Raw genomic sequence first — 14,857 nt, 5'->3', positions numbered from 1 at the left:
GTCAGAAAGTTCTCAATTAAATACTAATCCTCAGTTCAGGCTATTTTAAGACTACATCTTACTGTGATTTCATTTTTCCCTTTAAATTCCTAGACTGTTTCCCAAATACGCTGCCAAGTTAATTTGGAAGATACAGGGCGTGAAAAAATAAGATAATAAAACATGATACATTCATGTCATACTTTTTTTTATAATAGTGATCTTTTTTATAGGATAATTGAAAATTGTTGTAGAGTTAAAAATACATTTCAGCTGCATAGGTCGTAGTTGTAAAGAGCTTAATATTAGTTCTAAAACGTGGTTTATATTAGCAGAGGGAGGGCATTTCTGGAGTTCTAAACATAGTCTTATCCTGTATCTAATGCAATTAGTGAATTGCTTTATCTATGGCTTAAGAGGGGATGAAACATGATCTTGTAGTAAACGGAATAACTGTGAAAAATGAGGGCCAACAGAAAATTAAGATCATAGTTTTAAAAAAACAAGCTTTAAAAAAAATAAGCTTCAAGGAAACTAGTAGTTTTTTTTTTTTTTAATTCTTAACTGTTTCCATCATGACTTACTGGACTTAAATAAGCAGTATCAGAAGGGTCTGCATTCCTGGGGTGCTGGGTGGTCAGTCATAATGATTCTTGACTCCTTCCATATTAAGAGCATTTCAATACCAGCCCTTGTGCCTAAGTCTAATCTTCATTTAGTCTTGTACATTCTCTATTTTGTTAAACATTACAGGACCAAAGTGAGCTAATATAGCCCTTAAAATTTAACTAGCATAAAGTGAGTGAATTAAAGGTTTAAAAAGTGGCATTAAGCCCTTTTCCAAGAAAATTTACAAACTTTAAATATGTCATAAACTGCCACATGTATATGTCATATTATTTTCTTACAGAGTTTCATCTTTTTAAATCTTCACTGACTTATGAGTAGACTCAAATTGGAAGGATATTTTATTTAAGATTAGTACTTGACTTTGGGTCTTTTAGATTTTCAGATGAACAGTGTACATTTAAAATTTTTTAAATATGTTAAATTTTGCATGATTATTTGATTTTCAGGAATTAGGCTTTTCAAGTACTCCAAACATTTCAAAACTTAAATTTTGGCAGAAGAAATTTGCTCATTAAAATTCGTCTCCTGCTTTATCATGGACAACAGTAATAGACTGTGCTCTGTTCCAGGCAGCGTGAGAGGTGTGGGAATTCCGATGTACGTGACAGAGTCAGAACCAAGCTGGGACACAGGATGGGGGCTTGAATAGAGAGAGAGAGAGTACAGACTCTAAATCAGTCCTGCAAAACAAATGTTAGTGTGAGTTCTTTTCAGATGGGGTTAGTATTCAGAAATATTTAATTTCTTTTCTCAGACTGTACATGAATCTTACAGAGAAGCTGAATCCTAGCTGCAGCCAGGCAGGCACGGCTACTTCCTCAATTATAGACTTGAGAAGAGTCTTTAGTGGTACATTATTTCCAGGCCTTCTATGTAGCATAAAATGAAAAGGAGCTTTGGTTCATTTGATCAGTATAAATTATTACACACAGATTTATCTTAGCCGTCTGCATTGACCAGGTTAACCAGGTCATCATACCACCCTGAAAAGTAAAGACCCCACTCTTGTCATACCCAAAAGACAATTTTACAGTCAGGAGACAGTATGTTGTGTAGCAAAAGTTTTTTAAAAATTTATTTAAAAGAAGGAAACGTATACCCCCAAGAACAAGAGGCAGGCTGATCTAAGGGAGGAAAAGCGGTGGTTTTTGTCTCTCCTTTCTCATACACCCTTGCTTAGGGGTGGCCTCTTGATTGACGGCTCTTGTCCCTGGTATGCTTCGTCATGTTTGGCCCCTTTGTGCGTGTCCTTACCCATGACGTACACAGAAAAATCCTTTGTGGGAGGGGAGGGGGCTAAACTGCAATATTAATTATAATACAATGAGCATTGGGTCATGTCTGGTTAAGTCCTTTCTGCTACCGTGCAGTCGTGGCTGTCGGGCTCTAACCCGGTTGCTTGCTGGCACTCATTTAGAGGAAGTAAAGCACCTTTTTGCTGGAGGCGGGCATAACGCCGTCTTCCAGACCATCCCCCTCTCCTCCGCATGTCTGCCTGGTGACCCCACTTATCTAACTACCTAACAATTACAAAGTTTAGCTTTATTGCATATTGTGTGAACACAAGCTGTTACTGTACAATTCAAAAAATGTACTTAAAACATAGTTAATTATTAGAAGATATATATTATTTAAAGATATAGCAGGATATTGCCCTTCTTCTAACTCCACAAAACCTAACTAGAAAAGGAATAATAGAGAGCAAGTCATTCTGAAATAAAATTTTGCAATCCTGAATTAAAAGCAGTGGTGGACACATGTGGATGTTGGGAAGTCACGGGGACAGGAAGAATCTTCTGCATGTTTACCAGGAGCATCAGCATCCAAAAAGCCTGTTCAGTGATTGTGGGTGTTCCATTAGAGAGTGGAGATAGATCCCATAAGAGATGGATCTCCTGCAGACCCTCAGAGTAACAGAAGGGATATAGAAGGAGAGTCTTTGGAGGCAAGCCATTTCTAATATCCTCTACCCAGCCTTCCAGCCCAGAGATGCTCCCTCAGGTAAAGGAGAGGGAAGGAAAAGAGGAAGTAGGGACCACTAGTGAGCAACTCGGAGTCTGTATCTGAAAGGGCAGGAGGTGGGAGCCACACCACCAACTCGAAGTTGAAAGTTAATACCCAGGGGGGATAAAGTGGGAGAGAGTTTGGTGGGAAGCTGCTTCAGGCAGTATTCCCTGTAAAAGTTTTCAAACTAACCAGTTTCTTCTTGGCTCTCCCCACTCTTGATTCAGCAGGAAATGGCCCCATTTACAGAGGAGTACCAAAGAGAAAAGGCCCACATATAAAACCTGAAAAAAGAGAGAAAAAGAATGCAAGGAAAGGCCATAGCAACATGCTTCATAGAAGAACTACCAAATAAACACAAAATTCATATGCTCTCTTATTTCAAGGAGATGAAAAACAGCATGGCTCTTCTCTTAAAATGCGCTCAAAGGAGAGCTGTAAGATTTTAGCAAAGCCAATCAAAGATATAAAGTGAGCTGATAGTACTCAAGAAAGAATCTGAAGGAGGATTTAAAGCTTTGCCTAGTGAAAGGCACATAATACATATATACATACAAACATACATAAAACTGGAAAAATCAGTGACAGAGGTTAAGCTTGAGGAAATCACAAATCAAATGTCAGAGGACAATGAATAACGATTGTAAAGAAGCAGAAAGGTAGTGAAGTCAGCAGAATAGTAGTAAAGCAAGCTCTTGAAAGGAACTGAAAAAAATAAAGTAGAAAAATTTTATAAAATAGATAAAGGCTTCCGTCTGCCTATTGGAAGGCACAAAAATTCCCTAAGAAAGAATAGATAAGGAGACTCTTGTGGGTACAATAAGGCAGAATAAGCAAATGTCTTTTCTTAAAGGGAGTACTCTGACTGGTCTCAGACTTCTCCAGAACAACTCATAGACCAGAAGACAATGTGACAATGTCTACAAACTTCTGGCTTTGATGCATATTTGAAGAAAAATACTTGATTTGATTTATATTTAAATAAAATTGCTTGAGTTGCTCTGTGAAGGACCAACTAAAGGGGGACCAGAGTGGAAGCAAAAAAACCAGTTGGAAGTTTCGTGCGGTAGTTACAGGCGATGTGATGGAGGTTGAGACCAGAATAGAAGCCGAGGGGGAAGACTTGAGATATATTTGGAAAGTAAACACTTGTTACTGATAAAATGACCCGAGACAAGTGAGAGAGAGGTGCCAAGTTTATCTCCTGGGTGTCTGACTTTGACAACGGGATAAACGATGATGACATTTGTTGAGATAAGGAAGACTGAGACAGAACCATACTCTGCTCTTTTTATTCCAAGTTCAGAGTCCTGCAGGTAGTAAGCTACCAATATTTGTTTGTTGGGATGATCATTTATTCAGCGTTGGAATATTGTGAATACACAAATAGGTATTCTGGCTGAGTCAAACCATATTAAATGGTTACCAAAATACCCTGTATGTTTCACGTTCTAGGTAGAGACAGACCTACTCTTCAGTTGCTATACTTAAAAGGCTGGCATTTGTTTTTATAGAAATACAAGTACTATGTATGAATATCTATGGAGTATAGAAATGAGAACTTTTATTTTAAAGATGGATCTAATTTGGTCACAGGCAAAGTTAAAAACCATGTACTATTAATTTAGTAATTGGAGTTGGTCGTCAGTTCCCACAGATATAAAGTAAATGCCTGTAGCACTGCACATACTTTTTCACATTTTAATGTGAACTAAAAATAATATACCATCTAACACTAGTTTATATAATAAAATCAGTTTAATCTCTTAGGGCAAGTTTATTTGGAGAAGTTGGAGAATAAAGGAGTTCATAAACTAGAATTACTAGTTGCTTTGTTACATTGTTTACAGCCTTAATGGGCATAGACTGAAGTGGTTATATAAGGTTTAAGTTTCAAAAGATTTCATTTTATTCCATAAAATTCCGACATGTGATTTGAAGTTATTCAACATTCAAAGAAATAATAAGTCTGTGCCTGAACTGAAGGGAGGGACAGAAACACATCTGTATAATTTGGACAGTGGAAAACGAATCAGACGTTCGCAGTTTCTTACGCTGGCACTTGGAAGATGCAGAAACTCTTGCATAGTTTGGTGGTCTGAGGTTTGCTTTTGTTTTTATAGGGCACACTCGTGTATGTGTCTAGGTTTATGTTATTTCTGTAAGATTTCTTTAAACTCTTCTTTTTTATTTTAGTGATTAACTTGCTCTCCCTAAAAGAAATTAATTCTGTATAGCTGTGTAGTCTAGGATACTTCAAAAATAAAGGTTGTATTTATTTATTTTTCTAGGAAAGTACTTTTTAGGCAATTACAAAATAAACCCTGTAAAGTCAAATTGCTTTTTCCTTTGAAAAATTACTGAATCAACTAAATATGTAGTCAAAGATTTTATGAATAGTATTAAGGGATTTATAGGTTTGGCCTCATTTTTCAGCTTATACCAAGATATTCTTTCTCGGATACATCTGCCAGGAAAAGAGGTTTCTCTGGATGTTTTATACCACACTGTAGAAAGGGTGGAAGTGAAGTATATTTTTAAAATAATGCAGTTTGAAATGTAAATTAAACTGTTCAGTATATAAACTTCTTGTCATATTACAGATGCTTTTTGTTTGGATCAGGTATCCTTTAATAAGACAATGACATCTACTTTAAGTTCAGGATAAAAATATTTGGGGCTGTTGTAATTAGTTTTACAGACAGATGGTCAAAGTGAGGAAGAAATAATAAGGATGCTAACTAAGCTCTTTTGTAGGCTTAAATTTCCTAGTTTACACATGAAGATACACCAAACTTGTGGGCTTACCAAAAAAGCAATACGGTAAATCAATATCTACTAACATCGAGGTGTATCCACAAAATATTTTTTACTGAAAACAAGATGCAGAACAACACATATAGTGTGATCTTATTCTCGTTAAATAAACAGACCACTTCTCTGAACTTGGGTATGAATGAAAGTCTAAAGGAACAAACTACTAACATATCAATGGTTACCTCTTTGTTTTTCTGCATCTTTACTGTTTATTACGATGAGTATATGTTGTTATATAAAGATATAATAATAAATCTGTTATACTGACATGTCAATTTAAATAGATAATGTAAATTTGCATCAGCTTATATATTATATTTATTTTTATATTCAGTGTTTATCTTAACAATATACTGAATTAGAGGGGATTACTTTTTACACAGAGAGATATTAAGGTGAATTTACATAGATGTAAAATGAAAGATTCAGAAACTCTAAATAAAAGGATTTTTCCCAAGCTTCTGTAGAATGCTGTCTGTAGTTTTTTTGTACAGGCCCTTCACCAAGTTGAGGACATTTTCTTGTATTTCTGGTTTACAGAGATTTTTAAAATCATGAATACGTGTTGAGTTTTGTCACTTGCTTTTTTCACATCTGTGAGATGATCATACCTTTTCTTTTCCTTAATCTGTGAATATGTTGAATTGATTGATGTTTGAATGTTGAAACAACCTTAAATTCCTGAGATAAACTCCACTTAGTCATGATGTGTTAACTTTTTAACTTATTGCTAAAGTTGACTTGCTAATAATTTGTGTGTGCCTGTCCCAAAAAGACACTATTCTTTTCGTTTTCCTTCTTGTGATGTCTTTGTCTGCCTTTGGTCTCGTGGTGACTCAGTCCAATAAATGGCTTGGGCAGTGTCCTCTCTTCTCTTTTTTGCATGAATTTGTCAACAGGTGGTATTGTTTCTTTCTTTAATGTTTGAGAGAATTTAACAGCTCAGCCACCTAGACCTGAAGCTTTCTTTGGACCAAGATTTTAAAGTATGAATTAAACTACTTTAAATTAAATTAAACAGCTGTAGGTCTATTAATACTATCTGTTTGTTCTTGAGTGAGCCTTGATTTGTGTCTTTCAAGGAATTTATCTTAATTGTTGCATTTAATGCCATAATGTTGTTCATACTATTTCCTTTGATCCTTTTAATCTCTGTAGAGTTTGTTGTGATGTGCCCATTCTTATTCCTTAGATGATCATTAATTTCTCCTCTCTCCTCTTTTTTTTTTGATCAGTCTTCACAGAGATCTATTTTATTTCCAGAGAGCCAGGTTTTATGGTCATTGATGATCTCTCTTTGACAATTGTCCTATTTTATCAGCATTTTCTTCCTTCTGTTTGCTTTAGGTTTAATTTGCTCTTCTTTTCAAAATTTCTTAATATGGAGACTTAGATAACCAATTTTAGACCATTCTCTTTTTATAACGTCAGCACTGATCACTAAGCACTACTTTAGCTTCATCCCACAAATTTCGATATGTGGTATTTTCAATTAATTCAATATACTTTCTAATTGATTTTCCATGTGATTTCTTCTTTGACCCATGGATAATTTCAGAATGTGTTGTTTAAATTCCAAATATTTGGAGATGTTCCTGATGTTTCCTCCTATTAAATTTTTAGTTTAAGTCTGTTGTGTTTAGACAATATACTTTGGATGATATTAATCTTTTTATATGTAATGAGGTTTTTTACATGGTCTCAGAATATAGTCTGTCTTGGTAAGTATTCTTGTGTACGTGAAAAGAGTGTTTATTCTGCTAAAGATGATGTTCTTTAAATGTCAATAAGGACAAGTTGGTAGAAAGTATAGTTCAAGTCCAACATATCCTTGCTGGTTTTCAGTCTACTTGTTCTATTAGTTTCTGAGAGAGGAATGTGGAAATTGCCAGCTGTAATTGTAGACTGATCTATTTCTTTTTTCAGTTCTTCCACTTTTTGTTTCAGATGTTTAATGTTTTATAATCATTGCATACACATTTACATAATTGTCTCTTCTTAATGAATTGACTCCTTTGTCACTATGAAATACCCATCTTTATCAATGGTAATATTTCTTGTTCTGATGAATACTTTGTATAATATTAACATAGCCACTCCAGCTTTGTTTTGATTAGTGAGTACATGATATATCTTTTTCATCCTTTTACTTTTTAAGTTTTCTGTAAATGTGGATTTCTTGTAGACAGTATAAAATTGGGTCTTGCTTTTAAAAATATTTGACAACCCTAGCCTTTGGATTGTTTATAGTAGTTACATTTCATGTAATTACATTATTATTGGGTGTAAATCTCTATCTTACTGTTTCCTGTTTGTCCCACCTACTTACTTCTTTTTCTCTTTGCTTGCCTCTATTAGATTTTTTTTTTAGTATTCCAGTTTTATTTCCACAATCGGCTCTACGTCTTTGTTTATATCTTAGCGCATGTCTTTACATATTTAACTTACTACAGTGTATTTTCAAATAATATTATGGCCTTTACTTGTATAGTAATAATTTTATAATATTTCTCCATTTCCCTCTACAGTCCTCTGTGCTATTGTACTTTTTATTTCTATGTATATTAGAGCCTCCAAAATATATTATTGTTCTTCTTATTATTTTCAACAGTCAATTGTTTTTAATTTTATTAAAAATATAAAAATGTCATTTATATTTATCAACACATTTACTGTTCCCAGTGCATTTCATTTTTCCTGTGGACGATAATTTCCATTTCAAATTTATTTTTCCTGAAGAACTTTGTTTAACCTGCCTTGTAGACTCTCAGCTTTTGTCTGAAGGTCTTTACTACAGTTTCCTGAATTTTATTTTGTCAGTATTAAGGATTTCTGTTCCTAAATGGATGAAATTAATAGACAGCTTAGAGGATGAGGAAGATAATTGCTGTGTCTAAAACAGAAGTTTTAAAATTTAGAATGAGACAACAACCTTAATATAACAATGTTTAAAGAATATTTACTGACAGTTTTCAGATAAGAAATTTTAAAGCTAACAAGATAGTTATTAATAATTAGAGAAGTGAAAACTAAAATTAATAAACATAAATAATATTTCTTAATGGTATTAGGCCAAAGAAAATTAGATTATTGGAGAGTTATATCATGTGCTGGCAGGGAAGAAAAAACACAAGACTCCTCATGCACAGTAGAGGTGTGCGGACTCCTTGTCAGTGTGTAGATTGCTGGCAGCATGAAGACTGCTACGGGAATTCTGAAGGACCATTGGGCACTATTTATTCATGTAGGTGCCTATATGTCCACCCTGTGCTCTAGTAGTTCTGCTCAGAGTCTACAGCAAAGAGATAAAGAGTCTCTGAGTCTTCAAAGTCCATAGTCACTCAACTCCATGAAGAGACATAGCAGGGACATGCCTTTTATGTCACTCTGAGGTGGTGAGACGTTGGAGGAAGCTGAGTACCCAGCCCCAGGAGAGTGAACACGTTAAGAAGTGTTCTGCAGCACATCAAAGCAAGGGATTGGTTGTCCACATAACAATATGGGTGGATTTTTAAAACAAAATTCCAAAAGAAAAAAAAAGTCAAAAAACAAAATGAGGTCTTTAAAAGGTACCATTTACATAAACTAAAATACATGCATACAAAGAGATCCTGGCTCCCCTCTCACCATTCTCTTGAGAACAAATGAATTTCTTCTATACATTAAAGAAATATATATATATGTATAAATAGATATTCTAAACATCAGTGCTATATGAATTGAAAATACTTTCTTCTTGCAGATGTTGATGAATGCCAGGCTATTCCTGGGATATGCCAGGGGGGAAACTGCATCAACACAGTGGGCTCCTTTGAATGCAAATGTCCTGCTGGTCACAAGCAGAGTGAAACTACTCAGAAATGTGAAGGTGAGTGCTTTTATTGTGAGGGACGTGTCCAGTTGTTGACTCTGAATCCAAGAAAAATATGACTTCATTTTGAATTTTGGAGAACTTAATCACAATTATAATTACTTGCTTTCACATGGAAGTGAAAGAGTAGCCTTAGTTTTATATTGGTCTGTGTATTTAATGGGTTGGATTTGGAAAAAGGGCCAGTGATCGTTTTATATATGGTTTGTTGTCTCAGGTTCAATGTTGTCATGGGAATGGGAGTAATCCAGTGTTTATATTTTTCCTTAATAAGGTAGTTTTCTATTTCACTTATGAAATTATATGAAACATTAAAAGTGGGTAAAGAGAAGTCCAAGTGAAATAGCGTCATGTGTAAGATGGTGCATTAGAAGTTGGTGCTCTGTCATACTCTACCATATAAAGTAAATATCTTACTTTTTGTATCGAATATTGCTGCTTGACTGGCCACTAAATAAAAACCAAGCATAACTGACTAGGAGTATTGAAGTATAACGTTCATCTTTTCAGTTATTATATTACTTAAATCAATTTATGTCAACTTAAATGTTTTCTAAAAATAATAGAGTGTATCTTTTCTCATTGTTGTTATATAAGTATTCTCATCTACTTAAAGTTGAAAAAAACTGTCCTAGAGATTTGTTTTTGCCAGCCTGCCTTATCTGAGGTAGAAAAATAAATATGAACAATTCAGTAATCTGAACTTATTCCATATGCCTACTAGGGTCTTAACTGGGAACATGTTTTGAGTTCAGTAGTGCCTAACATATATCATAATTATCCTGGGAAAAAATTATCACACGTTTGTTTAGACCATTTCCCCTCACTACCTGAAAATATCTTCTGGTATATATAATTAAGTCTTGTGTTCTTTCCCTTTCCAAAAGGCTGTTTTACGTTATTTTTTGTTGCTTGATTATAAAAATTGTGACCCTCTGTGTAGATAAAAAAATGGGAAAATTAAAATCTAGAGTTTAATTATGGAGGACAAATAGGAATGGGAACTCTTTCACTAGACAAGAAGTAGAGTGTGGGTCCACAAGGAACTGGGCTGGAGTGTCGGGGATCTGCAGAAAGGCTGGGCTGGACCACTGTTTCCTTGCTACTTTTTGTATTTTCCCTCCTGACTTTTTTTGCTCAACCTTTTGTCACCCCCCTTTACTTTTTACTTCTGGAGTAATACCCAAACTAGATCCGAGGGTGATAGACTTAGGAACAAAGACAGTGTTTGCTTATAGGTGAGAAGACACAGCCACTGACTGATCAGAGTGGTTGTGACATTTCCATTAATCATCCAACAATGTATTACTTCTTAGCTGAAAATGGAATGAGCCTTTTCTACATCATGTTTCTTCAAAACAACATATAGAGCCAAGACAGAGTTTGGAGAAAGACAGTGCAACTCTTTATTCATACCTGTCTATGTTCTTTAGGAAAGCGGGCTGTTGATGTAATGTAGGCACCACCCAGAGCACTGAATCCAGTCGTCTCTTTCCTTATTTCCTGCCCAGGCAGCCAAACCCATTTAACCAATGCCCAGAAAAAATTATGTGATTTAATGTTTGGGATTGGTGGGGAATAGCAGAATTATAAGAAGTAGTGATTAGAATTTGAAAACTAAAGGTTTATAAAGACTTTGCTTTGTGTCTAAGTCACATTGATCTGGATATGTCTTAAAAGTAACTACTACCAATTTTCTTTGGGTTATACTGTTTCCTTATGTAAAAGATCAAGTGGTATTTCCTTATATAAAATTATTTAATGTAATTGGTAGTATAATGTATCTGGAAAGACTGTAAACTATTGGTACTCTCAGTGACAGGTTTTGAATTATTGTTTATATAGTGTCAATGTAAAAATGTTGCCATAAATTTAAAGTTAGTATTTGTTCTAAATATGATCAAGTTAGGATCCCACATTCAGTAAAACGTATCATGCCTACTAAAGTCATGTCTTATTTTTCCCGGGCCAGTTTGGCTACAAAGTCTTCTTTTAATTCTATCATACAGTGGGCAAAATGATTCTTTGGTGCAGTAAACTGTTTTTTCCCATCCAGTGAGAAGGATGTTTCAGTTATTTATTCTTTTCAAAGATTCATTCATCTAAATACGTGTTTAATTTAAATGAATAAGGAGAGCAGAACCCACCAATACAATCTGAAATGGAGTACCAGAAGACTATCCATAGTTTTCTTTTTTATAATAGAATATGTGAGTTTGAATTTCCGTCTACTTGGATAAAGCAGGTACTGGATGTCCTTGTATGATCCCCCTTGCAGACTACACCTTCTCTAACATTTCTTGAGCTAGTTATTCTTTCTTGGCTTAAATAGAAGGCAGGAAAATAGCGTGATTGTATTGGAAAGTTTCTCTTCAGTGGTTCTTTACGTGTCAAATAGTTGTTTGCAGATTTATTCCAAAGAGTCTTCAGCTTTGTTCCATTACCGCAGCATTTAGTTTTGTTTGAGATTTATGACAACAAATGTATTTATTTATGCTCATGAAACTCATGAAACTTGTTGGCACAGCATCTGTAGCTGCTGTTCCAACTCTGCTTTGATAAACCATGGAAAATAAACGTCTGGGCTAAACTGAAAAGTACTTGCTTTTACTCATGTTACCAAAAGTATATTAACTTAAAAAAATAATAAATTCATTGACTCTTTCCCAAAAGGGAAACATATTAAAATTGAGATTCAAGTAAGGGGATGGTAAATATTGGAAAACTTTTAGGTCATTAAAAAAAAAAAAACTATCATCTTTTAAATCTTTTTTTAAAAAGAAATTTACAGCAGTGTAGTTAAAACATAAATTCCCTCTCCCTTAAATAAGAAAGCCTGGGCTGCGAAACCCAAACCTACTTTCTGCTCCTGTAACAATAAGGTAGTCCTCTATCACAGCTCTATTTATACTGCATTTTAATTATTTTTTGTCTGACTCTGCTGGCAGATTGTATGCACCTAAATAACATACTAATAAAAGCTAATGTTTATGGAGCACTAAATGCATTCTCGACAATACTTAAACCAATTTACATGGGTTTTCTTATTAAATCACCATGCAGTGCTGTGAGGTTGGTTATTATCATTAACCCACTTTACAGATGAAGGGACTGAGGTGCAGAGAGGCTAAGTAACTTTCTTGAGGTTTAATGGGTAGGAAACTGTGGAGCCAGGCCTGCAACTTGCTAGATTCACTTCCGAGCTTTCAGTCTCAGCCAGAGCTGTTGAACAAACAGCTGTGCGACCCAGGAGCACACACCCCAGCCCCAAGACTGCATTTACAGGGGGCAAGTCATGGAGACGGCAGCAGCAACAGGAGTAACGTTCTCTCTTTGCTCATCACATCATGGGGTAGTGCCCTGCCGTCCAGCAAGGCCAGAATTAGATCTGTTTTAGTGATCCTTGCACTGGCCGTGGAGTTTGTGTACGCTGGAAAAAGCATTGTCTCTTTCCTCCGATATGATAAAGGCTGAAAAAATATGGAACCTTGACCTCCAGCCCAGTTTCTTCACCTCACCCTTCATGAACAGGGGAATCTCCCCTTTGTGTCATCAGGGTTCAGGGATCCCAGTTTTATGATTATGGATACGTGACCTGACATTTCACTGGCTGCAGCCCAGATCCACCCCCTGGGTACCCTACCTGGTTTGACCAATTTAAGCATTCAGATGTAGCCGGTTTCCATGGAGCCTTTGGGGAGGTTAGGCCAAAAGGACTAATTCTTGAAAAACCTAACTTTTCTTTCTAATGTTTTACTGCTCTCATTGCTGATGTATTAGATATTCAGTCGGGGGGGGGCGTGCTATGCTTTCTGTTTATTAAAGTGAAAATTTATTCTGCACCACTGTGCTAAAATAATCCATTCTCTGTGAGTTGAGAATTAAACTGCAGTTCAAGGAGAGCAAGAGCAGGGATTAGAGGAACTGAGCTAACTCTGTCTTTATTCATGGAGGGGAGTCAAAAGCAGAGGCCTAAAGGAATTAACTGTGAAAAAGGAAGAGGTCGGCATGGTCATTACAATGAAGCTGATTATAATTTGCCTTTGGCAAAAAAATTTAAATTTTATTTAAGAAGGTATATGTAGTAGTCATACTGTGAAGAAAGGCGTTCTTAAATCCTCTTTAAAAAGCTGGTAAAATCCTGGTTATCAACTGCAAATGACCTGCGTGGCCAAGTAAAATCAGAACTGATGTAAATGTCAGAACAGCCTGCTTCTCTGCAAATAGGTGGGTTAGGACTTTTAAAGTAGGAAACAGGTTAGTCTCTACTTTATGGTGATTGTATTTGTTTATTTCAGGTTTTCCTCTCTGCACACTCATATACACACACCTATATGCATATCTAGACCTGTGTCTAGTGCCTTTTCTCTCAGGTGCACAGAATTGTGTTGATCACAGTATTGCTTCATGGCATAATCGTATTATTCCATCTGCACTCCACTTTTTTGTTGTTCTTTGGTTTCCTATCTTAGCTTATAATTTCAGAGGCTTCCACTTGGCCTTTCCCACTGAGAGCTCTTGCCCTACAGAACAAGCACTGTGTTAGTTAAGCCAGTAGGTATGTTCAGACTAATTATGCATTTGAGGTCTTGAGGGGACGATGCCACCTCTAGGTGTCAGTATCATCTCAGACTCTGTGTCCAGGACCTGTCAGTGTTTGGGTGCCATAGCCTGTATGTGTATGCACATCTTCTTTATGCATTCATCTGTTGATGGACACTTGGGTTGCTTCCGTATCTTGGCTACTGAAGCATTATCTCCTTATCTTAAGCACAGCATTGTCCTGGCGACAGCCTTCAGTGTTCAGTCTCATTTTTAAGGCATATTAATAAAACAGTTGGAGCCTTTAACAACCTAATTCCTTGAGAACAGGGTTAATTCTGGGCAATGCCAGCACACTGGCAAAGATCACTGAAGTTCATCTTCATAAGCTAACCTGATCTTAGTCCCCAGTCCCCATACTCTCCCAGTTCCCCATACCCTCTACCCTAAAAGCAAAGGTATGAATTTTTAACACAGGGATAATAGTGGAAACTTTTTTTAGTGGAGATACTAGCTTTGAGAATCAAAGCCAGTCTTAACTTGCCATGGTTTCCTCTGTGTGCTAAGCAAATATGACATCCAGCAGGACTGCTGTGTTTCCATCTCTCTCCTCTCTGTATATATAAGATAGACAATGACCTATAATCAAGAGAATTGATAGTAAAAGATATTTGCACTAAGGACTCTGCTTTTCATGATGCATTTATGTTGGGAGGCAGAGCATTGAGTAGCTTAAAACTTCGGAGCATATGCATTAAGAGTTAAAATCTAAAATGGAAATCTGAAGCCTTAGTGCTTTGATAAACCATTTGCGAAGAGCATACTGACCAGGTGCCAGGTTAACATTGGGGTTTTGAGGTTTGACTTTTAGAAGCCCCCATCTGTCTCATGAATGGAAACGTCACATCCAAGAAAGTGAGACCAGTGGGGAAGGATGGTAAGAAGTCCAGATGGACAGCCAAACAGCAGCCTGGAGCTGACATTTGAGGCAAAATTAGCACATATCACTTCTTG

The 14,857-nt window shown here is 35.9% G+C and overlaps 1 protein-coding gene across 2 annotated transcripts in view; it reads left to right on the top strand.

Annotated features, from left to right (window-relative positions):
- FBN2 (fibrillin 2) overlaps window positions 1-14,857 on the top strand; it is a 207,360-nt gene that overhangs the window by 58,927 nt on the left and 133,576 nt on the right. For both annotated transcript variants that reach the window (XM_074360603.1, XM_074360604.1), the window contains one exon: window positions 9,173-9,298. In XM_074360603.1, the coding sequence (XP_074216704.1) occupies window positions 9,173-9,298 (126 nt within the window). The remainder of the gene's footprint in view (window positions 1-9,172; window positions 9,299-14,857) is intronic.

The sequence above is a fragment of the Camelus bactrianus genome, chromosome 3 (genome assembly GCF_048773025.1).
Source record: "Camelus bactrianus isolate YW-2024 breed Bactrian camel chromosome 3, ASM4877302v1, whole genome shotgun sequence".
NCBI lineage: Eukaryota > Metazoa > Chordata > Mammalia > Artiodactyla > Camelidae > Camelus > Camelus bactrianus.
Note: the sequence above shows the minus strand (reverse complement) of the source record. Positions and strands in the feature narration are given on the sequence as shown.